The sequence below is a fragment of the Phyllostomus hastatus genome, unplaced genomic scaffold, assembly GCF_019186645.2.
Source record: "Phyllostomus hastatus isolate PE091 unplaced genomic scaffold, TTU_PhHast_1.1 phas_contig_159, whole genome shotgun sequence".
In the NCBI taxonomy this organism is placed as follows: Eukaryota; Metazoa; Chordata; class Mammalia; order Chiroptera; family Phyllostomidae; genus Phyllostomus; species Phyllostomus hastatus.
The window spans coordinates 40,269,604-40,292,827 of NW_025333640.1; the positions used below are offsets into that span (position 1 = coordinate 40,269,604).

The 23,224-nt window shown below is 59.9% G+C and overlaps 1 protein-coding gene and 1 long non-coding RNA gene across 3 annotated transcripts; one reads left to right on the plus strand and one right to left on the minus strand.

Annotated features, from left to right (window-relative positions):
• Window positions 1–834: 834 nt before the first annotated feature.
• Window positions 835–14,252, minus strand: METTL14 (methyltransferase 14, N6-adenosine-methyltransferase subunit). The gene is made up of 11 exons (XM_045831832.1): window positions 14,055–14,252; window positions 10,602–10,690; window positions 9,911–9,998; window positions 8,684–8,764; window positions 8,258–8,345; window positions 7,576–7,666; window positions 6,181–6,322; window positions 5,188–5,280; window positions 4,438–4,554; window positions 3,040–3,250; window positions 835–1,563 (listed from the first exon to the last, which is right to left on the minus strand). Exons 1-11 carry the CDS (start codon window positions 14,118–14,120, stop codon window positions 1,259–1,261), a joined length of 1,371 nt encoding a protein of 456 aa, XP_045687788.1. The 5' UTR covers window positions 14,121–14,252; the 3' UTR covers window positions 835–1,258.
• Window positions 14,253–14,417: 165 nt separating this feature from the next.
• LOC123813753 lies at window positions 14,418–21,856 on the plus strand. Of its 2 annotated transcripts, none has more exons than XR_006784807.1 (3): window positions 14,418–14,506; window positions 17,938–17,985; window positions 21,385–21,856. It is a non-coding gene; the product is annotated as an uncharacterized LOC123813753 (long non-coding RNA). The 2 variants fall into 2 exon arrangements; XR_006784806.1 differs by lacking the exon at window positions 14,418–14,506 and adding an exon at window positions 15,899–16,300.
• Window positions 21,857–23,224: the final 1,368 nt, after the last annotated feature.

Consider the following 23,224-nt stretch of genomic DNA (forward strand, 5'->3'; position numbering starts at 1 on the left):
CGGCGACCGTCCGTCCGTCCAAGACCACACAGTTTCGGGTGCAGGATGGGGACAAGGTGGGTTTCACAGGAAGCCGCTGTGACCGACCAGAAAGCCCTAGTTTAACAGTCAGGACGCAGGAGAGGACCCCCCACCCCCACCCCTGCGCTGTGGCTGTGAGACGGGGCTGGGCGGCCTCGGCACTCACCCAGCTCCTTCCATGGTCGTGCCCACTGACCACCTGCAGTAGGTGGCCCCACGGGCGCGGCAGAGGAGTGGCGGGCAGCTGACGCTCCCTTGGTGCGAACTCTGCACCCACCGCCCCAGCCCCAGCCCCAGCCCCAGCCCCAGTGCGGCGCCCGCCGGCCCGCAGCTCAAGTGCAGCCGTCCTGCCCGGCCCCCCCAGCCGTCTCCCCAGGTCGGGGTCCTGCCCAGGGGCCGGTGTCATGTTACGCTTTCTCCAGAAGAAGTCTTCAGCTGTGCCGCCTCCTCCTCCTCACTGGCGATCACAGCCTTCCCAGGGCCCTGGAGGGCCAGGGGCCCCCGGCTGCCTCCGCTCCCACCCTCCGCTGCGCCGGGGGACCCTGCCTGGGGGTCGGCCCCCGTGCCCCGAGCAGAGGCATTCGCACCCGCGTCCCGCAGGCCTCTTGGGAAGTCGGGCAGCGTCACTGCAACTACGCAGCTGGGGTCGCAGCCGGGGTCACGGCGAGCTTCTCCCCAGTCCGCCCACCTGCTCCCCCCTTTCGGCCACCCACCACCCGCTCGGGGGGCCCTGCAGCACCCGCAGGTGCAGACCCACGGGAGCGGACATTCGGTTTCCAGGGTTGCGTGACTGAATCACAGGAGACCTCAAGATTCAGAAAAGTACCTCATTTATCGTGACTGTAGAAACGCCAGAACCCTGCCAGCAGCCGCCCCTCGGGCGGACGGGTGCACCCCCGAGACCCGGCCTCCCGCGGCTGGGCCGGCAGCGCCCAGGCTGCGGACCGGGCCCCTCTCCGCTCGCCTCAGCTGCTTCTGCGGGCAGCGGCCTCGTCTCTGAGGACCAGCTGGGGGCAGAGGGGCAACGTGGAGGCATCTGCGTTGCTCCGACCCGTCTGGTTCCACGCACAGGACAGGAGGCAGGACGGGAGTTCATCCCGGGTGGACCGGGCGGCGTGGACAACCCCGGGGAGGGCGCCGAGGGCCAAGGGCGAGCTGGGGCGACCCCAGACGAGGCCCCCCGGGAAGTCCGGCCGCGCCGAGGAGGCCCTGGGCCGCGCGGGCTCCGCGCGCTCCGTTACCGCGGCGGGAAGCCGCCCCTGTGCGCGCCCCCGCGGCCGCCCCGGAAGCCGCCCCGCTCCCCTCGGAAGTTGGACCGGTTCCGCTCGCGCCCCCGGCCGGCAGAAGTGCCCCCTCTGCCCCCGCCCCGGGGGGCGCCGCCGCCCCGGTCGGACTTGGACTTGGGAGGGGGCGACTTGGGCCGCAGCCTCTCGATCTCCTCCGTGCAGCCCGTCAGGTAGGAGTTGGGGGCGCTGAAGTAGGACGCGTAGGTCTCCGCGTTGTAGTTGCTGTTGGTCAGCGTCGGCCCCACCGTGAGCCAGCCTGGAGGGGAGGGGCAGGGGCCTTCGGTTCGGCCCTCGCGGCCGGCAGGCGCCGCCCCGCCCCGCCCCGCCCGGGCCCTCTCCGGGCGTCCCCGACGGCGGCCGTCCTCCCAGGGGACGCACCTGGCCGCGGTCACAGAGCCGCGCACGCGTGCTGCTTGCCCCTCCCCCCGACTAACTCTGGGAACGGCCTCCCCCACCGCCTCAGCCCCGCCCCGCGCTCCCCCCGCCCCCCCCCCAGCTTGGGCCCCGCGAGAACCCGACTCCACGGAGCCTTCCCACGCGTGGACACCGAGCCTCCTCTTCCGGTTCAAGCCCTGGAACCAACCCCCGCCCCGCCCCCAGCAGCCCGGCCGCAACCTAGGAACTCGGGGGCACTGGGCGCCCCCCCCCCGCAGGGAACGCGGGAGCCTGAAGCAAGGCCCCCACGCGCCCCTCCCCCGCGCACCCGGTGCTGTCCCGGCAGCGCCAGGCCTGGGCCCTGCGGAAGGAGCCCGCCTAACGCGGCAGCCGCAGTTGGTGACCCGACGGCGCCGTCTGGCCCGCCCCGTCAGCCTAGCTCACGGTGCCCCTCGACCTGCCGGCCGAGCCCCGTCCCTGCACGGAGCCCAGCTGGGTCTCGGGGCTCCGGTCGCCGCACTGCCGCACGACCCTGCGCTGCGAGGACGGTGTCCACGGATGACACCGTCCCTGGGCCGGGAGGACCCACGGAGGCCCCCGTGCTGCGGGGCTCCGGGTGCGGAGGCTCTTCTAGGGGGCGCTGGGGGGCGCCTCCGCACGGCCCCAGAGACAGGGCCTGCGGTGGGGGTCCCGGGGTCCCTGGGAACGGGGTTCTCTCCGAGACATTCATCCTGTCTCTCTGCCCGCGGCCCTCAAGGCTGCTCCAACCCTCCGCGGCAGAGCCGGCCCTGCGGCACCGCCCCCCGGCTCCTCCTCAGCCTGCCTGTCACTCTCGTCGTCCTCTTCACGGGGGAGTTCACCCCCCACCGACTCGGGGACCCTTGGCAAGGCCACACCACCTATGTCGGCAAATAAGCCTGGTGCCTCAGGTTCCAGGCGCGGCAGGGTCGGCCAGCCACTCCCCCGCGCACCCCTCCGTTCAGCAGGACGGTCACCGAGTGCTGGGGTGCTGGGCGGGAGGAAGGGGGTGGGCCACCCCTGCCCTCCCCACGCGAGACTGCGTGCCGGAGAGGCTGACTCCATCGCAAAGCCAAATGCATGGACCACTGGGGTGGCGCACAGGATATGAAGAACCAGAGGACAGATCAGGCAGGAGCAGCGGGGGCGGGGCGGGAGGCGAAGCTGGCCGTGCAGACCCCGCTGGGCGGGACACCTGCGGCACACCTGCGGTCCCCGGAAGAGGAAGAGGAAGAGGCCCCAGCTCCCGGGGCCTCAGCCCACCCCGCACTGCGGGCGCCTCCCGACCGACCCCCGTGTCCCAGGGACCCACGTGCGCTGGGCTCCCCCGGGGGCCTACCTGGCCGGATGGTGCTGTCTCTCCCGAACAGGTGGAGGCGCCGCCTGCCCAGGCAGAAGTGCTCGATGATGTGGAAGATCTCCACGGGCTTCTCTATGTTGCCGATCTCGGGCTCCTCCGTGATGATCAGGTCGATGTCCACGTTGGCGTGGATGAAGTCCCCGTCCGTGCTGCGCTTCACGGTGCCCTTGATGCCCATCAGGCAGTGCTCCTGCGCCGCGGGGGGGTGGGGACACACACACACACACACACACACACACACACACCGGTGAGCCTCCGCCACCCACACCGACAGCTCCCGGCCCCGGGGGAAACTGGGGTTCCCGGCTGCGGGGAGATCACGGCCTCGGCGCCCCCACACTGAAGACCCGCGTCAACGGCCGTGGAGTCTGTTTCCCTGCAAAACCTCACCAAGACCTACTTCCACCAGTTACGGGAACAGAGACCTTGACCATGAAACCTCCCGATGATGCTACACTGGCCTCAGTGGCCCAAGACAAAACTGCACGCACGGAGCGAGCCTTCCGACACGGAGGCGGGGCTCCAAGAACGGCTACAGACTTCCGAAAACTTAAGATTCTTAAGCCAACGTGAAAATCCAACTGTTTTCTTTCTTTTTCAGACCTTTTCTCCTGAGCCTGCACGGCGGGAGTGGGGCTGACACAGATGATCTCTCACTGGCTTCCAGGGCCCAGCAGCCCCCGGCGGGACCCCGCCTGCGGCCCCTGGGGAGCACAGCCCTGGTGGACAGAACCCCTAAGGCTGACATATGGGGCGCACGCAGCAGAGCGTGCCTCAGCGGAAATGGGCGGAGGCCTCGCCGTCCACAACACCGCGGACGGGCCTGGGAGGGCAGACACTAATGGGGGATGAACTGGGCAGACGGGAACCCCACACGGCACCACTGGCGTGCGGAGCCTACACAACACCACGGTGCAAACTGAGCAGACATGCGCTCAGACACAGAGACTGCGCTGGGGGTCGCCAGAGGCAGGGGCGTGGGGGTGGCGGGATCCAGGAGCACAGACTTCCAGCGCCGACACAGACCCGTGTGTGTGTGTGGGGGGGGACCGAACAACAGAGACCCCGGCCAACAAGCCTCTGGGGACCCTGTGTGGCGGTCGCGGGCGAGCAGACCCTCGGCCACTCCGCCCCAGATGCAGGGTCTCGGCCGCCGCGCTGGCACGAACCGAGTGCCGCGCTGTGGGGCGGCTGCAGGCAGGGACCCCAGGGACTCGCGCCCCCGCCCAGGTCCAGGAGGCGGGCCCATGCCAGCCCCACCCCGCCCTCCCCGCACGTGGCCACCTGTGGGACGAGGGCAACCCCCACCCCCCCGCCCGGAGGCAGACCGCGGGGCGCACGGTACAAGCACAGGCAGTCACGCAGCAGAGCCGGCACCTTCGTTCTCTGGAAGACGGCCTTTGGGTCCAAGGTCTTCGTCTTCCCGGGGTTGTTCTTGTTGGTCTTGATCCAGCAGATGTCTTCACACCGCCTGTAGCCCCACTTGCGTAAGCACTGGAAGTGAAACGTTCAACGTCCTCAGCGGAGAGAGAGGAGCAGTGCGACCGGCGAGCAGCCGGCACCACACAACCGCTCGAGGCCGAGGGGTCGCGGTAACGAGCTCCCGCACAGACACAGGGACAGGACACCCCCCCCAGCTCAGACGCCGGCCGGCGCGGTCTGGGGCCCGGCCTCGGAGGGTCCCGCACAGAGAGAGGGTCCCACAGAGAGAGAGGGTCCCGCAGAGAGAGGGTCCCACAGAGAAAGGGTCCCACAGAGGGTCCCAACTCTCTGACTCCACCTCCCAGCGTCGTCAGCAGGACGCAGGCTCTCCGTGGTGACGCTCAGCCCCCCAACCACAGAGCCGCTGCAGAGAGAATGTGCCCCCCGCCGCCCCCAGTCTCCACCCGCGGGTGGAGCTGCACCCTGCGGGAAACGTTCTCCTCACGCGAGTCCTCCAGATCGCTCCTGTTGTAACGCCAAACCTCCAACAATAATGCCAACACTGTAAATGACCGTGCATGTCTTTTTCCGGGCAAAACCTCACCTCCGTGCTCGCACGATCTATAAGGCGGCGATCTGAGCCTGCGTGTCCGAGGCCCGTCACCAGGTGGACCCTCGACCCCACCGGCCCCCCTGCCCCCTTACCACTCGCCCGAGGTCCAGCCCCTCGCCGGAGCCGCACCAGAGGAAGATGAAGGACCGCGGGGCTGCGATCTCGTCGATCTCCAGCTTCATGATCTGTAAGAGACCGGCACCACGGCATGGGAGCATCCGTCTCCCGTCCGAGCTGAGGACACCCACTGAGACTTAGCAGGACTCTCAGTGGACGGGGTCTGCACGGGCACTGACTGTCCTCGGGCTCCGTACGGGGCAACCACCAACTCTGTCCCTGCAGCGTCCTGTTCCGTGGCTTCCTTATTCAGCACCGACAACACGCACACACCCTAACACGCACTCTGACTTTTATGGGGGGGCACAGGAAGCCGCGTCTATGGGTGTTACAGGACGCGGCCTTTACCGTTGCACAGGAAAACAGGCCGAGTCACCCCTAAATCGGGGCAAAACTGAAGTGCAGGGCGATGACACCTAAGGACTGAGTTTTCCTCACCCCCGAGTCCCCAGCGCGGTCACTGCCAGGGACAGAGTGGCGCTTACGAACATCGGTTATGTTGTTGTTGACGACAACAACGTAACTTTCTGTAGCTCCCTGAAGCCATCGCTCTGATTAATTTCACCCAGGAAAACTCAGGTTTGCAGCAGTTACTCTATACTGAAATTATGCATGCTCTTTACCCAGCGCACCGTGGCCCCTCAGAGGGCAGAGACTCTTCACACGCACACACACGAGAATGCACACGCACACTCTGACGGCCCCGGGACCAGCCGGTGCCAGGTGAGCCGCCAGTTGCTCTGAGGACTCCGACTGTGCAGGTGCACGTCCCAGAACTGGAGACAGGAGCGGTGCGCCTGCCAGACGGCCCACTCGCCGCCCCGGCGGCCTCTGCCAACGCATCTCAGGCCTCTGGCCGCAGTCCGCCGTACGAGCCTACACGGAGGGCCCCGAGAACAGGGGATGGTACCGACCGCCTCCCCCACCGGGGGACGGCCAGCGCGGTGCAGGGCGGGGGCTCCACCTACGTCGTCCCAGGTCCAGCACTTCTCGTTGGCGGCAATGCCCGTCTCCCTGTAGTATTCCTCCAGCGGGGGCTCCAGGAGGATCACATCGAACTTGGGGGTCAGCTCCCGGATGTCAAAGGCCTCTATGTCTGCTTGTAAGTACCTGTTGAGTCCGGCACAGGAGACGAGGGAGAGGTGTTCACACACCTTCCGGGTGGGGGTGACAGAACGTCCTTGGTGTCCCTGAGCCCCACCGACCAAGCAGCCGGACCCCTCCCCGAACACCCCCCCCCCACCCCCAGCTCGTGTGCGGCGCCTGCCCGAGGCACAGACGGAGCACCCAGCAACGCCCGTCTGAGGACAAGTGCAGCCGCAGCCCCCAGGCACACCGGGGTGCGAGCCCCTCCCGCCTTCACACCGAGCGCCCACACTCAGCGGGAGACTCCCCACCCCTCTCCGCTGTCCCCCGAGTACTTGAAGGAATGTCACGTGCCTTTTTTAATTGTTCAGATTAAGTTTAGAAACTTATGAAAACTAGTTTAGAAAAAGGTTTAGAAAACCTATTTCTCCGTAAATTTTAAATCCCTCCCTCTAAAATATAGTTTCGAAATTATCTTTCTTTTTTCCATATTAACAATCTTTTCTGGCCACCTAGTAAAAATTATCACCAGCCTTTACTGAAGAGTTATTCCATGCAGTGGGAAAGTGTTTTGAATATAAAACATTCAAGCACGAAATATTGCAAACGCAGTCTTCATAAAAAGGACGAATGTGGGGACCCGCTAGCCCCGCCCCCACAGACTCGGGGCTCCTCCGTGGCCGTTCCAACCAGCCAGAGGACACACGTCAGCGCCCTGGTAGACGTGCACAGTGGTCGAGGTAACCTGAATGGGGAATAAGCAGGTTCTCTAATTTCAAAGACCTTACACACGTTTTTGAGGAAAGCATTATTCTGTTTAGCAAAGGTCAGAACGTATATCCACATCCCAAAAATGTTAAGAATAGCAGCCCTGGATGCTGAGTTTTAATTAATTTTCACTTTCTTCTTTTCCTTCGTCTAAGTTGTCTCAACTTTCTTCAATGAATAACTTTTTGAGAAGAAAAGCTATTTAAAAAAAAACTCATATAAATTCAAGAACATAATAAATATGAATGACTTTCTAACGAAAAGAATTTGAAGATACTCCAAGCAAATCACCTGAGAAACTGAAAACAGACTGAATGAGAACCTGCTGGGTCCTCGGCCCTGGAGTTCCGAACTAACGCGCCTTCCTGTACACACACACTACGAAGCAGCAGCACACGACTGGGCGAGCCCTGCGCAGGCGCCGGGTGACCTCTGAGCGGGAAAGCCAGCAGACACGGAGGCAGCACTTGACCGCCGGCCGGGCGCAGGGGCCGTTTAAAGCCGCTTACATGGGAGGCGTGTTCGACTTCGCGATTAGCTCGTCCTTCAGCCTGATGAGCTCCCGCAGCTTAGGGTACTCCTCGAACCGGTCGGCCAGGCCTGGGAAGGCAGCGGTGCCGCGCGTCAGCACGCCCGGCGCCGGCGCCGGGGAACCGGAAGGTCGCGTCCTGTTCCCCGGGACACAGACCACCGCGCGCCCCTCCCTCGACCCTCAGTCCTTTCAGGAAAGACAATTTTGAGCAGATAACTTTAAACATCTCATACACATATTTCATATATTGTCAACCCTCATCCTATATGCTGATAAAAAATCCAGACGTTCCAAAGCCAAGTTCGAGTCATCGGACCATTTCTCCTGTTTATTAATTTGAGTCGTCTGCTCATAAAATCGAGTTGAACCATTCTTCCCTTGGGAACGGGAAAACCTGCCTTTCTCGCGTGCTTTCCTCCTCGTTTAGATGAAAAACTCAGTAAAAGGGGCTGTTTTTCCATGCTTCATACTTGGGCGGAGGGGGCGACAACACCCAGCAGAGACGAAACCCTGCCCACGACCTCACACGCGCACGGCTGAGGCCTTGGGGGCGAGGCCCGTGAGGACCAGCCCCTCCGGGGAGGCCGTCCGTGGGCCACACGGACGGCACGCGTGGCGGCGAGAGCGAGCACAGCGCGCGCCCAGCAGGTCCCACGCACCTACGTCCCTGATGAAATTCTGGGGCCTGTGTCCCGTGTCCACGAAGTGCTGGCAGTAGTCGTTGTGGGGGTTCAGACTCTGCGTCCCCTAAGGAAGGACCAGGATGGCGTCAGCGCGTGCGCTCTGCCACGCGGACTCCGCACCGCGTTTTCTAAGGCGAGGCCGTGTGAAACAAGCTGGTTGACAGGCTGAAAGCCACAACCAACACGACGGTACTCCTCCTCTTCAGTAGCCACGGACATTAGGACATCATCTTACCCTAAACAGCCAAGCACCACGAGACTACTCATGAATGACTTTAAGTAATCTTTATAACAATGATTTTTCAATAACTAAACGCATCTTGAAGCAAACAGGTACTCAAAACCCTTCCAGCCGCAGAGCCGCAGTGGGGAAAGCTGTGAGATCGGGGGTCACGGGTTTACCTTGAGAAAAGTGCTGGAATCCTTGTAGATCTCCTCCTCGTACGGCAGGTTCTCTTCCTCCTGCTGCATTTCCAGCTCGTCCTGGGGGCCGAGCAGACGTGTTGTTATGCACGGAGGGGGCAGTTTACACAGTTTACATCTCGATTAAGACTCGACATGTTTTATTTCCCTAGTGGGCAATACATTTTTCAAACTATCGTTAAAGTCAAACACTAACATCTTTGCTTTCTCATCATTGGATCGAACTAGTTTATTATTTTCACAAGCAAAATAAAAATTTTCATTTCATTTTCATCAATAACTGTCATTGCTACTGTCCTGTTGATCAAACTGTCTAGGACTCTTTAAGCTCAAACGTAACACGATAAACAGGAGAATTCAGCTTGAATCAGAAGACACAACCACCAACGGGCCAACCTCACTTCTACTGGACTGAACCGGACAGAACTGTTCCCATGGGCCCGAAACGCCGGACCACGAGAGCCGCACAGGGTCCGGCCTGGAGCGACCCGAACGCCCGGGCCGCAGGGGGGCGCACACCGGCCTGCAGCGGGGCAGGCAGGGTTCACAACAGGCGTGGGCGCCGCCGAGCCGCCCGGGGACCCGCTGAGGCCGGGCCTCCCTCCTCTCCTGGACGCAGCATCTCTCCAGGCATCTCCCCTGGACGCAGCCGCACGACAGTCGGCCCCAGACACAGGAACAGGGTCCTCAGCACCGCGCTCTCTCTCCGACCAAGCATCGCAAGGGCCGGTCCAGAGCGTGGGCCTCCTCCTGGGCCTCGTTCACACACAGTCCCCCCGGCTCTCTGGTTTTCCCGACATTTTCATCGGGCTGCGCCGCGTTCTTCACAGTGAACACCGCAAATCCAGACAGACAGGAGCACAGCCTTTCGAAATCCGACCCCACCACCCGAAGTCTCTGCCACACTCGCCCCGCGCCGTCACTGGAGAACACACAGCACCGCCGAGTGCTCGCCGCGCGGCACGCCGAGCGCTTCACTGAACCTCCCCCGCGCGAGGCCATGTGAAAACGCGGGACGCGACGTGAGGGCCTAACCCAGCTGGGCGCACACGTGCTCAGTCGCCCACGCACACGTTATATACTACGGCCGTCACTTTAGGCCCTTCAGTCCTCAGCTTTCTGTCGCCTCCGTTTTCCTGGGCGAGCACCTACCACCGCAAGGGCTTCGCATTCAGTGACAACGCAAGGGCCCCATTCCCCACTTGCCTTGTACTCTTCCATTTTGTCCTCGTCTGCCTCCCCTTCGTCCTGATACTTGCGCTTGGCGTTTGGGGCAGAGGTGTCGTAGGAGGCCCTGCGAACGGAGACTGAAGCGTCACAGGCAAGTGCAAGCACGCACGAGATGTGCACGTGCTTCTGTCCACGGCGTCACACGAGGTGACGAAGCAGAACGGAGCACGTTTCCCGACTAAACGGCACCATTCGCCCGGCCGACAAGTCGCCTGGGGAGTGGCACAGCCCGACGGGGAAGCCCCCGCGGGAGAACAGAGGCCGTGGCCGCGCACGCTTGGCCGAGAGGGCCCTCTGCAGGGGACCTGCCTGCAGCAGAACCGGGCCCAGACTGAAACTAGGACGCTGAGAAACCCTGGAACGCCTCGCGGCCGGCCGGATAACCGCCTCTGGTAGGGCGAAGCCTGTTTTCTCTCTAAGAGTTTAAGACACATAATGATCTACTCCTGGTACATAAGCTGGCCCTCAGGGTTCCACCTCCTCACTGCTACACGGGAAGTGTTTCATCGCTCACAAGCTAGCAATAAAACCCGACGGTTCTGAAATCTCTCTGCCGATGCTTTCCTAACATGCTTCACACTTTGGCTTATTTGCTCGCTAGAACGACAGCCCCTTCACGGGACCCGCAGGGCGGCGCGTGCCCGAGCGAGTGAGCGGCGGGACCCACCTGCACGTCTCCCGCGTCTCCGCGATCTCCCTCTGCTCGTCCTTGCTGTTCAGCACGGCGCCGATGCTGTCCGCGCTCTCGGCCCCCAGCTGCGTAGGGCAGAAGCCAGGGATGGGGTCAGTGGGCGTTTCATGCTTTTAGTTACAGCTGAAAGTAAGACATCACTTTGCCCATCTTTTCTTCTTAAAGTAAATAAAACGCAACTTAGTAATAGCCGCAGTAACAAAACAGCTAGCATACTGTTTGCAGTGCGGCCGGCACCGTGTTCAAGACTTTGCCTCCAGCAGGTCACACGTCACGCCCTATCTATCCCAGGCTGTAATGAAAACCCCTCAACTGTTATTGGGGCCGAGTCTTTATGGAATGACGGGAGGCACAACAGGGACTTTACCGATGCCTTAAAAATGGAAATGCAGATTCTGATTGGTGGTTGGGGGAGTTCTGCAAAACACAACTGTAGACAAATGGCAAGACAAGGCTGGCGGCTGCGTGGAGCAATGGAGGGAGATTAAGTCACAGAATCTCCAAGACCAAGGGGTGCGGAAGGCAAGTGACAGGCCGCACGCACCGTCCCCTGTGATTACGCAGAAGGGCAAGAGCAGACCTGCGTGAAACAGTCCCTTCGGCCAGCAGAGGGGGGAGGCACCCCAGACACCAGAGCCGCAGGTCCCCCCCAGCCTTGGTCTCAGAGCAGCAGCGCTGCTGAGGCGGCCCCTGCATTCGCTCCTGCTCCTGCAATCATAGGAGACCCTCCAGCCTTCCAGACCTCTGTCCTCCCTGCTGGGGGTGGGGGTGTGGGGGGGCCCGCTTCCTGAGGGAGACAGCTGGCGTGCTCTCTAGCCTTCTCGCCGCCCACTCCTCTTCCACGCCCAGGTGAGCGCACTGGGAGGGGTCTCCGGGAACACTGTCTGTGGAGTGAGCGGGCGCCTCCCACGGCTCCCCTGGCCTTTCCTCGGTCAGATCTCGGCGCCCAACACTGCCGTCAGTGACTGTGTGTCTTACTTCTGTTCGCTCCCCACTCACACTGTTTCACAGTCTCTACCAGGACTCCAGTCATTTTGTGGGTTTCCTTCCCCTTGTTCCTCCCTCACCCAGGAGGTGCCCCCCCAACAGAGGAAGGGCTCTGACCACTGTGGGCACAGCAGCAAGTGTCGGACTCACGCACACGCTCAGGACGGATGTGAAGGGACCAGTGGGGTTTCCCACTAGGGACTAAGTTTCAAATCAGAATTCTGCTTACAAATGTACTTGTCTCCTCACGCTCCAGAAATACTCTAAAGTTGCGGAGTCACTGAATTAAGTAAATATCAGGTTTCCCATTGTTGGGAGCACTAAATATATTACTTGAATAATCACAACAACTTGGAAACACCTGAAAGCAGTGACTTTCCGAAACACAGCTACAAGTTAAACAAAGAGCAGGTGCAGACTGTCGGGGGCAGCAAGAACCGCCGCCGTCACAGGCGGCTCTACATGTGCAGGTGACGCGCCCCCGGCAGACAACCGCAAGCCACGCCAGCTGTGCGCGCTGAGCTGTGCTCGCTGTCCTGCGCCAACCGACAAACGCCCAGTGCCAGCCTACTCTGCACGAGAAACAGTTAAGGTGGAAGGCGAACCCGACAGGAGCTCAAGGCAAGGGCTTCACACTCCACCTGTTCATGTTCCGTGCGATGATACAGGACACGCGGTGGTGGACTCAACCGCGAAGACAGTGAAAGCCCAGGGCAAGAGTCTAAACCACCCAAAGGTCGGGAAGGTTTCACACTGCGTTTGCGCTGAGCTGTGTCAGAGGACAGACACAAATCAGCAGAAAGGGCAGCTCTAACAACACCACAGTGTATGTACTGCTGGGTCTGTGTCCGTCCTGTCTGGTTCACACAGAGAACAGCAGGGGATGAAGGGGTGAAACACGTGGTGAGGTGGGACCTGTCCCTGGCTGCACTGGACACCCTCACCGAGGAGGGGCGGTCCTGTCCGCCTGCACAGATGTGACGGAGAAAACATGGAGGGGCCTGAGATGGCAGCTTGCAAGGGTGTGGGTTTGGGCACGCAACAAATTCCTTGAGCTTTATTTTCTTCATCTCTAAGATGCGGGCAGGATCTGCAGGACTGAGGGGAATGCATGGAAAACGCTCAGCTGCCTGTGACACACAGGAGGGACTCCGGAAGTGGCAGCCATTGAGGTTCATGCACTGTGTTTGCGTTCCCTGGGGTCCGCGCCAGCGACCGGGCATCGCCGAACGGCAGCGCTCCCTAAAGCCCCCGGCATGAGACCCTGAACACGCGACTGTGGTACCATGCATTTTGAGCCAGAGTTCGAATTCAAATGAAAGTGTAAGAAGGACTTTACTTGGCGGCAGCAAGAAGCTACTTGAAGATGACATGTTACATACTGAGAAAAGGGCTCAGGAAAGATACCTGATTTGTCCAAGATCAAAACGTCACGGGGGACAGGAGCAGACACGATCCCAAGTGCCCACATTTTTAACGCTGTATCGTAAGTCTTTTCATCAGGTCACAAAAGGGGAGAGGTTTCAGATTTCCACTCACTAAAACCAAGATTTACTACTCAAAGAAATAGTAACAGTGAGATGCCTCATTAAAGCCCGAGAGCACCTCCACCGCTTTTCCTGGGCTGCAGGACAGAAACGGAAACCAGCCTCCGGTTCAGGCAGCGATGTGCACCCCTGCGTCGCCCGCGGGCGTGCTCCACTCGTCGGCAAGTCTTCACGCACACGCTCACACACATGCGCGCGCACACACACGCACTGGCAGCGGTGAAGACCGGCTTTAGAGAAACAAACTAGGTGCAGTTCCCGGGCCCAGCAGCAGTGACTGAGCCCGGACCACCACGACTGAACCTCGAGGGCCTCCACGTCGTCATTCACTACGTGAGGACAATCCTACCCACAGCGGGGGTCTGTCGTGACGCGGGGTAGGACTCCACGTGCTGGCCGTGGCTGACGACGTGGGTACGGCACCCTGCACAGCGGACTGCGACACCCAAGAGGCAGACTCTGAAATTCGCACCCAGACCACCCGCATCTCGGTCTTTAGACAGGACCCTCCCCGCGCCCCGAATTCTGCAAACCCACTTCCCAGGAAGCCACGACCTCGAGGTGGGCGCTGGCTCTCGAGTAAAGGCAAGAAACTGAAGACCCGTGGAAACGGCGAAGGGAAATTTACGGGACAAGCCTCTTTCTCGACTTGGCCCCTAACCCGCGGTCGCGCATTGACAGAGACCTAAGCCTCGCATCCTCGTCACTGGGCGCCGGTCCGCGCACTAGGCGTCCGGGTTAGCGTCACCATCAGGACCGCGACACGGAAGGGGACCCCTCCGGGGCGCCGCGGGAGCCGAGAGCAAGAAGTGCAGGGTCCGGGCTGCGGGAGCGCCCACTGAGGACGCGAGGAGGAGGGCGACGCGCGCTCGCGATCCCGCCCAGGGCCGCGGACCTGCTGCGCGAGGAGCTGTCGCCGTAGCTTCTGCCGCTCCCGAATCTCCTGCAAGCGGCTGTCCATGTCCCGACTCCCGTTTCCCACTCCCCCGGGAACTTGGCGACTAGCGGATGGATCTCCGCCGGATTTTTCTCCCGAGTTCGGGAGCCCCAAGAACTGCCTCGAGCTTCAGGAGGCGGGTACCCTACAGTCTCTCCCCACCGGGCATTTCCGGCGCGGTCGCTATTGGCTCTCCTAGCAGGAAGTCCCGCCTCCCCTCGGACGCCGACATTGACGTCACAGGAAGAGGACCAATGAGAGATGCAGAGGCGTGGGCGGGGTCTCAGAGCCCCTCCGCCCCCGGAGCCGCGGCGGCGGGAGCCGGTCTGGGCGGGGCTGCGGGCGGGCGTGTCGCTCGTCCGCTTCCCGGAGACGTCAGACGCCCTTGGTGCAGCAGCACTGTTTCGAAGGTGTGGACCGATTTGTCGATTCCCCTTTCCGTTAATCCCCCAGTTGCCAGTCCTGACGTTTTAAAACATTGCGAGATACCGGTTTCTTTCGGAAAGCACGAAGTGGAGCCAGACGGCCAGGTTTGGTCCCGGGACTGTCGTCCACTGCGTGGCCTAGGCTAGGTGATCACCTCCCGGAGGTGATAAGGGTGCCCGCCTCGTGGAACGGTGCGGAGGGCACAGAAGGGACCGCGCCTGGCGCATGCGCGGTGGCAGGACTTACAGTGCTTCCAGAGTGGCGTTACTTCTCACCTTGTCCCCCCGCGGGGAACGGCGCAGCGCGTACCTGTGCCCTTCTCCACTCCCGGCCAGCCCCGGAGAAGCTCTACGGATTCTTCCCTTCGGGGAAGTGGGCGGGAGGTAGTACAAGGGGGCAGAGGCCAGGGGACCCCTTTCTGGGCTTGTGCAGTGAGCTGTCTCAGTTGGCAATGACCCCGGGAGGTGGACACGGCCTCCTGGCGTTACCTGGGTCTGGCGGGGCGGGGCAGGGCGGGGCGATGCCCCTCTCTCCGGAGCCTTAGGGTCCAACTGCTGTAATCGACCGCGTTTGTCATCGCATTCCAGAGTCAGAGCGTCAGAGGCGGGCTGAGACATTATGTATGTTGCCTCAAGTTTAATTGGAAGCTGTGGCAAGCAAGCACTTACCAGCATTGGTAACAAGTCTTTATTCTTCCAGAGGGGATTTATTTTTGCAAGTAGTATCACGTCTTCCAGATCAAAGCCTGGTGGGTCAGGCCAGGCCGAAATGGCCGGGACTGGATTCTACTCATTGTCACCCGTTTCTCAAGAACTAGCTCTGGAAGTCAGTTTCAGAAGAGAGTTCTGGAAATCTCTTGAGTAATGGCAGGACCGTGTGAAAAAGCGGTTAAGTGCAAGGGCCCGTACTGTAAGAGGAAATGCTGATTTGCACGTAGAAGTCAAAGTGTCTTGATAAAAATCACTTTACCTGCCAGTCACGTATGGTGAGTGCTGATTCGAACTATGTGTCAGCGATGGGAACAGGCACTTGTGCACTCAGAACTGCAGTGATGTTCACTGAGCATCTGAAGTGGCAGTGATGGTGACAGTGACAGACCCGGCCTGCAGTCTGGCTGGGTCATAAAAAATAGAAGACCAAGCACATCCGGTTTTCTTTATGGAGTTCACTCCTAAAGGAGGAAGCTGTTTTGTTTCTAAGTGCAGTGCCGGTTTGGTGCCTGTGGCCCTGGACCCGGTTCACCAGATCTCTGCTCTGTGACGATGGTTGGGCGGAGTCTGCAGGCCACCCCCCACCCCCAGTCTCCCCCATCCGGCGTCTCCCAGTAACATTCTGCTGGGGAGGCGCCCGCAGGGAGTCACAAGTGGAAGGTGGGCAAACCAGTGTTCATTTCTGCCGTCCTCTGGCTCCTGCCATCCTGGGGAATGGCCGTGCCCTTCACAAAACCCCTGAGCCGGTGGCAGCAGCCCCTCCTTGGTGGTCCTGCTCCCCCTTTCCTACTCAGACAGTGCCCCCGAGCCGTGAGTTGGCTCTGGAGCTCTGAGAATAAACCCACCTCTGTTCTACCAGCTCTAGGGCTGGAGCCGCGACTGCTACCTGTCCAGAATTCCTCGGGTGATTTCCGTTTTCCTGCCTGGAACCTGCGCTGATACGGATGCAGATGAGCACAGCCTGGTAGCCTGTGCAGGGCCACTGGCCTTGGGCAGAGGGCTGTGGGAGACCAGGCTGCAGCTCTGACCACGCCCTGGCCCTGCTGGGACGGTGGACCTTGCCTATCAGTGCGTCTATTCCTAAGGGCCTCTGGGGAGTGTGTGTGGTGGGGGCGGGGGGGGAGAAGAAGAAGCCAGGAAGGTCTCCTCCACATTCCACTCATAGTCCTTGGTGCTCGTGCAGCCGGCAGGCTGCTCCGCCAGCTCCAGCTGTGGCCTGGCGTGCTTGCCTCTGCCTCTGGGTCACAGAGCAAGGGAGTGTCCCTGGCCCCTGGCCCGTGGCCTCCTTGCTCACGCACCAGCCTCTCCCGCTAGCCATCAGCAGGGCAGGCCATTGCAGCAGAGCGGAGAGAAAGGGAACAGGAATATATGAACCTTTCATAGCTGGGGACCCACGCAGTGTGGCCCTTCCCCTTGCCCCTGCCCTCAGTGTGGTAACACACCACATCTCTCTCCTCCTGCTTTAAAGGGGTTAACGGAACTGGGATGGGGCATCTCCGCGTAGTCTGGGAGCCTGTCTGGGCCGTGACCACTGGGGTGGAGGGGCCTGTGGCGTGCTGGCAGGCCCCCATCGCATCAGGGCAGCTTCCCGTGACAACCCCCACACGCAGAAGTGTGAGAACACAGAGTTGTGTGCCGTGGGCTTGAGTGACACGAAGGCGGGGGGAGGAAGGTGGTCACAAACGTGTTGGTCAGCAGACTGGACGACAAGAACAGGCAAGCCGGGCAGGCCAGCAGACACAGTGGGAAAGGTTTTTCAAACTGATTCGTAGAGAAGGAAGAAGACAGCAGGGACAACAGGACTCCAGTGGGTTTTGAGAGTGTTGTGTAAATGTCACTGAAGCCATTTACACCTTATCTCTGAGTCCAAAGTAGCTCTTTCAGAGGGAATGCCACAGAGTTCCGACGAAGGGAAATGCTCGTCCAGCCAGCGGACCCACAACTGGGTTTGTCTTCGCCTCCCCTGCGAGGTGGCATCGCAACGGCCTTCCCGAATGTCCGGTGCACTTGCACAGCCTTTAACCCGGGTGTCCAGCTTGTGGCGTCTGAGAGCCACACTGGAAGAAGAGGGGCTGTCCTGGGCCACACGTTGGATACATTGCGACATGTAATCACACACAAAATCTCAGTGTTTTAGGTAAATGTATGATTTTGTGCTGGGCCCCACTCACAGCCATCCCACACTGCATGTGGCCTGCGGGCTGCAGGCTGCACGCCCCTGAATTTTAAACTATCAAGAAGAGAGAAAAGTCAGAGGCTTTTAGAGATTCTTGCAGATCATTGGGAGGAAGTGCACATACAGTACTACTTTCTGTAAAGGTTTTTGACTATTACCACTTCCCTCCTGGCCGGTGCGGCTCAGGGGGCGGGAGCATCGTCCCATAACCACAGGGTCGCAAGTCCGACCCCTGGTCTGGGCGCCTGTGGGGGGCAGCCACTCGCTGTGTGTCTCCCCCGCCTCCTTTATCCCTTCCCTTCTCTAAAATCAACGAAAAAAAATGTCCTCAGGCATGGATGAAAAAAGATTTTTACCATTACTCTACAATTTATGAAACATTCTCTATAAATAGAGACCCATTTTTAAAACACTGATAATGCAACTATTTCAAAGATCTGTGGGATAAAAGAATTCATAAAGTGAAATACCCTGTTGAAATGAACTTAATTCCTAATTTATCTCTTTTCTAATCCGTTTTCTTTACCAGGTCGCTGTATCTCTGTTGCAGAAAATGCTGAATTCAGGACTTGCCGCGGTAAGTGACACGCCGTGTGTATGAAGCTTGTAGAGCTGTCTCTAGGAAAATCACAATTCTCACGTGCGAAATGGCATTGTTTGTGACGCATATACTTTTAGGAGCTTACTCTGTGATTTTTTAAAAAGATTTTATTTATTTATTTTTAGAGAGGGAATGGAGGGAGAAAGAGAGAGAGAAACATCAATGTGTGGTTGCTGGGAGCCGTGGCCTGCAACCCAGGCATGTGCCCTGGCTGGGAATCGAACCTGTGACGCTTTGGTTCGCAGCCTGCGCTCAATCCACTGAGCTACGCCAGCCAGGGCACTCTGTGATTTTTAAAAGTACATAGCATCTTGGGATGTAGCTCATTCAGACTAACAGCCTTAATGCTTTAATATTGCTTTTTAATTTGTTTGTTTTTACAACTTAATTCTTACTTTGAAGTTGAATATATTCTTTCTCCATAATTTCAAGTGGTAAAAACAATTAGAAAAGAAAGTGCATTCTGTGATGAATCAAAGATAAAAACCTACATTCAAAGAGATTGATGGTAGGTTTCAATCTCTTTAGTCATTAGTGCTGCCTATTTTTAATGATCTGTTTGGGATTTTAAATAAAAAGGTGTGAATAGAAGAAGGTCTGTTCTCAGAACTTAAAAAGTGCTAGTGAACTTTATGCCATTAAAAAAATTGTTATTATAAAGTCCCTATTCTGGAGCTCTGGATCAGAAAAATAGTAAAAGTCATTTTTGTTACTTTATACCTAACCAACAACAAAAAAACAGATTTAGTTATATATGTTCTTTAGAGACATATAATATTATATCCAATGAAAACATTGTAAATTTTACAATATTTAGAATTCTAAATTCTGAAAAGAAAGTTCAAATGACTATACACAGACAATCCTTATATAAATGCTCAAAAAAAAAAAAGAAAAAAGCCCTGACTGGTGTGGCTCAGTGGACTGAGTGCCGTCCTGTGAACCAAAGGGTCGCTGGTTCGATTCCCAGTCAGGGCTTATGCCTGGGTTCCAGGCCAGGTCCCCAGTACGGGGTGCCCAAGAGACAACCACACATTGCTGTTTCTCCCCCTCTCTTTCTTCCTCCCTTCCCCTCTCTAAAAATAAGTAAATAAAATCTTTAAAAAGGAAAAGAAAAGCTAAAGCTGAATTACGGCCAAGATGCTGAATCTGTTTCGGATTATGAGCGAGCGCATCCAGAGCACCCGCCGCCTTCTGGTGGGCGCCCGTGCCAGGTGGCGCCGGGACGTGCGGAGTTAGCATTGGCGGCCTGGCCCTGGCTCCTCGGAGCCCCCGCCCCCTGGAATGCTCTCTCTCGTTCCCTCGTGTTCATTCACGGGTCAGAGGTTCAGTAAATCAAAGCCAGTGCATCCTGGTGAACGTTCGCAGAGAGAAACAGCTTCTTCGGCCCCTGGCCACAGAAGCTGGAGACGTGTGACCGAAGGGAAAAAGTGGGACATTTCCTCATCCCGGATGGGAACTGAGTTCCACCTTCCATTCCCGACCCGAATGGTTTTGGCGGTCCTCTGAGAGCTGCGGCCTGTAGCCAGACCCGCCTCCAGCCAGAGTCCAGTGCCACACTGCCGGTCAGGTGCCACTTCCCGAGGGACCCACTCCCAGGCCGGAGACCCCGCCCCGAGGAGGAGGCGGCGCCCGCACAGCCGTGTGCAGGTCAGGAGGGGCAGTTGCTCAGAGCGCGTGCCAGCATCATTCTAGGGGGAAGCACAGTTCCGTGTGCGCATGTACACATGTGTGCATACACACATGCATGCACACATGCCGGCAGTGACTTGGAGTGGCTCCTGGTACCATGGAGAGGGAGACCCCTTGGCGTGTGGAACCCGGAACAGGCACCACCTGTCACGTGCCTGTGCACAGCGAGTTAACTCTGTGTCCCACTGCCCCTTCTGTGAGGCCCTGCCCCTGGAGGAAAGCTCAGCGGGCATTCGCGCTTTCTTCCGACCACCTCCAGTATCAGAAACGGGTATCAGTCACCTAAGCTTTGGCCTTAGCTTAACAGTCCAGACACGAGGCCGACATTGAGTTGTGGCTGTCGGGGGAGGGCCTCTCCTCCTGCCCCGACTCCGGGCGGCTCACGGGCCTGGCGCCGGCAGTTTGGAGGAGCAGGGGGCGCTGCCTGCTGCTTCTGGAACCTTCCCCTGGCGGGGGGGATTGTCCCACCCGAAGGCTGCCCGTCAGAGCAGTGGCCTGGCTGCCGAGTTTGCCGTGTCCCACACGCCCGGCACGGCGCCGCCGCTCTGCGGACGTGGGCTCCGTGGGGGCCTGCCCCGCTGCTTTCTGGGAGGGCAGGTTTTCTTGAGATTGTCAGCGGCCGGCGAACTCCGTGTCCTCAGAAGGGACGTCCGTGGTGGCGCTGCTCAGCTGGGGGGCAAAGAGGAGGGAGCCCTGGGTGCAGAGACACCCAGCTCGGCTGCTCAGCCGCGCCCCTCACTCACGGTCTGTGACGGTCCAGACACACATGGAGTGGGACACGTCCCTGCGGGGCCTGGGCGCCGCGTGCACACACGCGAGGAGACCGTGCTGTGTTGTCACAGCTCCAGACCCGGACATTCCTGTCGGCCAGCGTCAGCGGTGCCTCTGCGGCCTCCCCGGGGCAGGTCCGAGCAGGTCTGCCCGCCCCCGGCTCTGGCCGTGCTCACAGGCTGTGACCCAGGCTGACCTCATCGGGACGCTATGCGGAGCAGCCTCTGTTTGCTGCTCGTGCCGCGTGGTGTGAGTGTCTGGGCTGGCGCGGGGCGGCACACTCCTGACCTGACCACACCCAGACCGTCCCTCCCCGGGTGCCGCATTCTTGGGGACAGGAGGGGATTACAGTGCACGTGTCGAGTTAACTGTGGGGGTTGTATTGCAGTGAGACCCAAAGATACGTTTGGAATTTAACTAGGCTGAGAATGGTCTCCAGTAATTTTTAGCGGTGTTCTAGAATAGGACTCAGATATCTCCGCACAGCCTCAAAACTTTAGGGGAAAATCAGTGAAATGTACCTTATAAACTGTGAAGTTTATGCAGTTACACGTGTATGTATTATAGAGATACAGCATTGCAGGCATATTCTTATTCTGACATGAAAAGGGTTTCTGGCATCACCGGTGTTCATTTACTGGAGAGCTGTGGGACTCAGCAAAATAGCAGAGCTGGGAAGAGAAGTGTCAGCTCACTCCGGTTGGAACTCTGTTCCGAGAGGACGCGGCCCCCGCCTCTGTCAGGCTGGGACTTGAAGCGCGTTCGGTTCCGTGAGGTGCAGCTTCTCGGGGGACTCGGGCTGAGTCACCCGCCGTCTCGCAGCACCGGTTCCTCGGCCGCAGTCCAGCGGGAGTGAAGTCATTCGGGGCTTTTCAGACATGTTGCCAAAGGCCTGCTTTTCCCTCCTAAAAGGTATAACGGGAGACAGAAGACAAAACAAAGGCGAACGAAGAAAAAGCACTTCACCGAACCAGCTTGGGGCGAGGCCTCCGAGCGGGAGTGGGCGGCCCCGCACTGCGCACCGTCGGCAGTGGGGGCGGCCCTCTGTCCTCACGGAACAGCCCCCCTGTCCTGACGGAGGGCGGCGAATGCTTGGGGACAGCGGCAGTGTGCGTGGGCGACACATCCGAGAAAGGGAGATACTACATTTCCTCCTGGAAACTCGGGAAGAATGCCAGCGTAAGGAAGCTCCCAGACAGTGAGCGCTGTGGACCTGTGTTGTTCCAGAATTCCTTGTACTGGCCCTGGCTGGTGTGGCTCAGTGGATTGAACGCGGGCTGTGAACTGAAGCATCGCAGGTTTGATTCCCAGTCAGGGCACATGCCTGGGTTGTAGGCCACGGCCCCCAGCAACCGCACACTGATGTTTCTCTCTCTCTCTCTTTCTCCCCCCCTTCCCTCTCTAAAAACAAATAAATAAAATCTTTAAAAAATATATTAAAAAGAAAAGAATTCCTTGTACTTGTTTGGTGAAGAGATCCAGCTCTCCCCCTGGAGACACCCCTCTTGTGAAGACGAGTGCAGACGGTCTGCGCGGTTCCAGACGGCCCACTCAGTCTGGTCCAGTTCCCGGGCGCAGAGGACGGTCTCAGCGGTCTGCGGCTCCTCACTCTGGGACCGTCCGTCGCCCCGCCTCCGACGCAGTCTGCCGTCCTTCCCAGCGCGTCCTCTCCTGCTCGCCGGCCGCCTCTCTCGGCCTGCCCGGCTGCTCGTGTCCCTTAGATGCCGATCGGTCCCGGCAGACACTGAGTGCACGATGCGAGTGTAAACCGTGACCGCTGCCGCGGCCGCTGCGCCTCCTCACAGGAACAGAGGTGGGGGCGAGCGGCGAGCAAGTCTCCGGAGTCTGCCCCACTCTTGAAGAGCATCCTTGCCTCCTTCTGAGTCTTCTCTGGAACAGGAGGTCTCATTAGGTTCCAGAATTAACCTCACCTCTGGGTAGAAAAGTTGTCTCCTTTGAAAAGTTCCAAAGCATTCGTCCAGAGCTTCCCGCGGGGCTGGTGAAACACGGGGAGACGGGACGTGTGCGGGGACAGCGCCTCTCAGCCGCGGGGCGGGGCGCAGAGCCCGTGGGTGGGGCCGGGGTGCCTGCGCCCCCCTCCACTCATGCCTCTTGTCTCGTGCAGAGACTTTTGGGGAAACACCGCGTCACCCAGGGGCTCAGCCCGGCCACGGCCCAGACTTGCACCTTGCAGGCAGCGCCGCGCATGGGACGCGCCGCGTGGGGGCTGAGTGCCACCGGAGGCCGGGGCGCTGGGGGCTCTGAGGCGGGGCTGGAACGGAGCGGGCCCCGCAGGTGGCCGTGGGCGCTTCAGAGGGCAGGGCTGGTGAGCAGCCTGCGCCTAGTCCGCGCCCTTCGGGCTGAGTGTCTGGGGGAGGGCTGCGGGGGGTGGGGGGGGATGGATGTCCGCCTGCCTCTCTCCAGGGCCGGCTGCATTCAGTCCGCTGCGTGACCGCGGGGCGCGGGTGCCGCTGCGGCGCCGGGGTGCGAGGCCGCTGTTTGGTGTTGGTTCTCACACACATGACCTTGCCCTGTGCTGCAGCGCCTCAGGTCACTGTATGTGTTCCAGGCCCACCAGCGGGGGCGTGGGAGGAGAGGGGCTGCCCCCGGCAGCCCGGGCTCCCTGCGGGTGGGCTCTGAGTGCCCGCCCTCGGCCGGCCAGCACGTCCCGGGAAGCACGCAGCTCCGTGCTCGGAGGGAGGTGGACAGGACGGAGGACAGCGCGCTCCAGCTCCTCTCCTCGCCGTGCCAT

Coding starts and splice junctions, on each gene's coding strand:
- METTL14 (XM_045831832.1), bottom strand. CDS start 14,120: ATGGACAGCCGCTTGCAGGAGATTCGGGAGCGGCAGAAGCTACGGCGA. Junction 6,323..7,575: donor AAGTCGAACACGCCTCCCAT/GTAAGCGGCTTT, acceptor CGGACTCAACAG/GTACTTACAAGCAGACATAG. Junction 5,281..6,180: donor AGTGCTGGACCTGGGACGAC/GTAGGTGGAGCC, acceptor GGTCTCTTACAG/ATCATGAAGCTGGAGATCGA.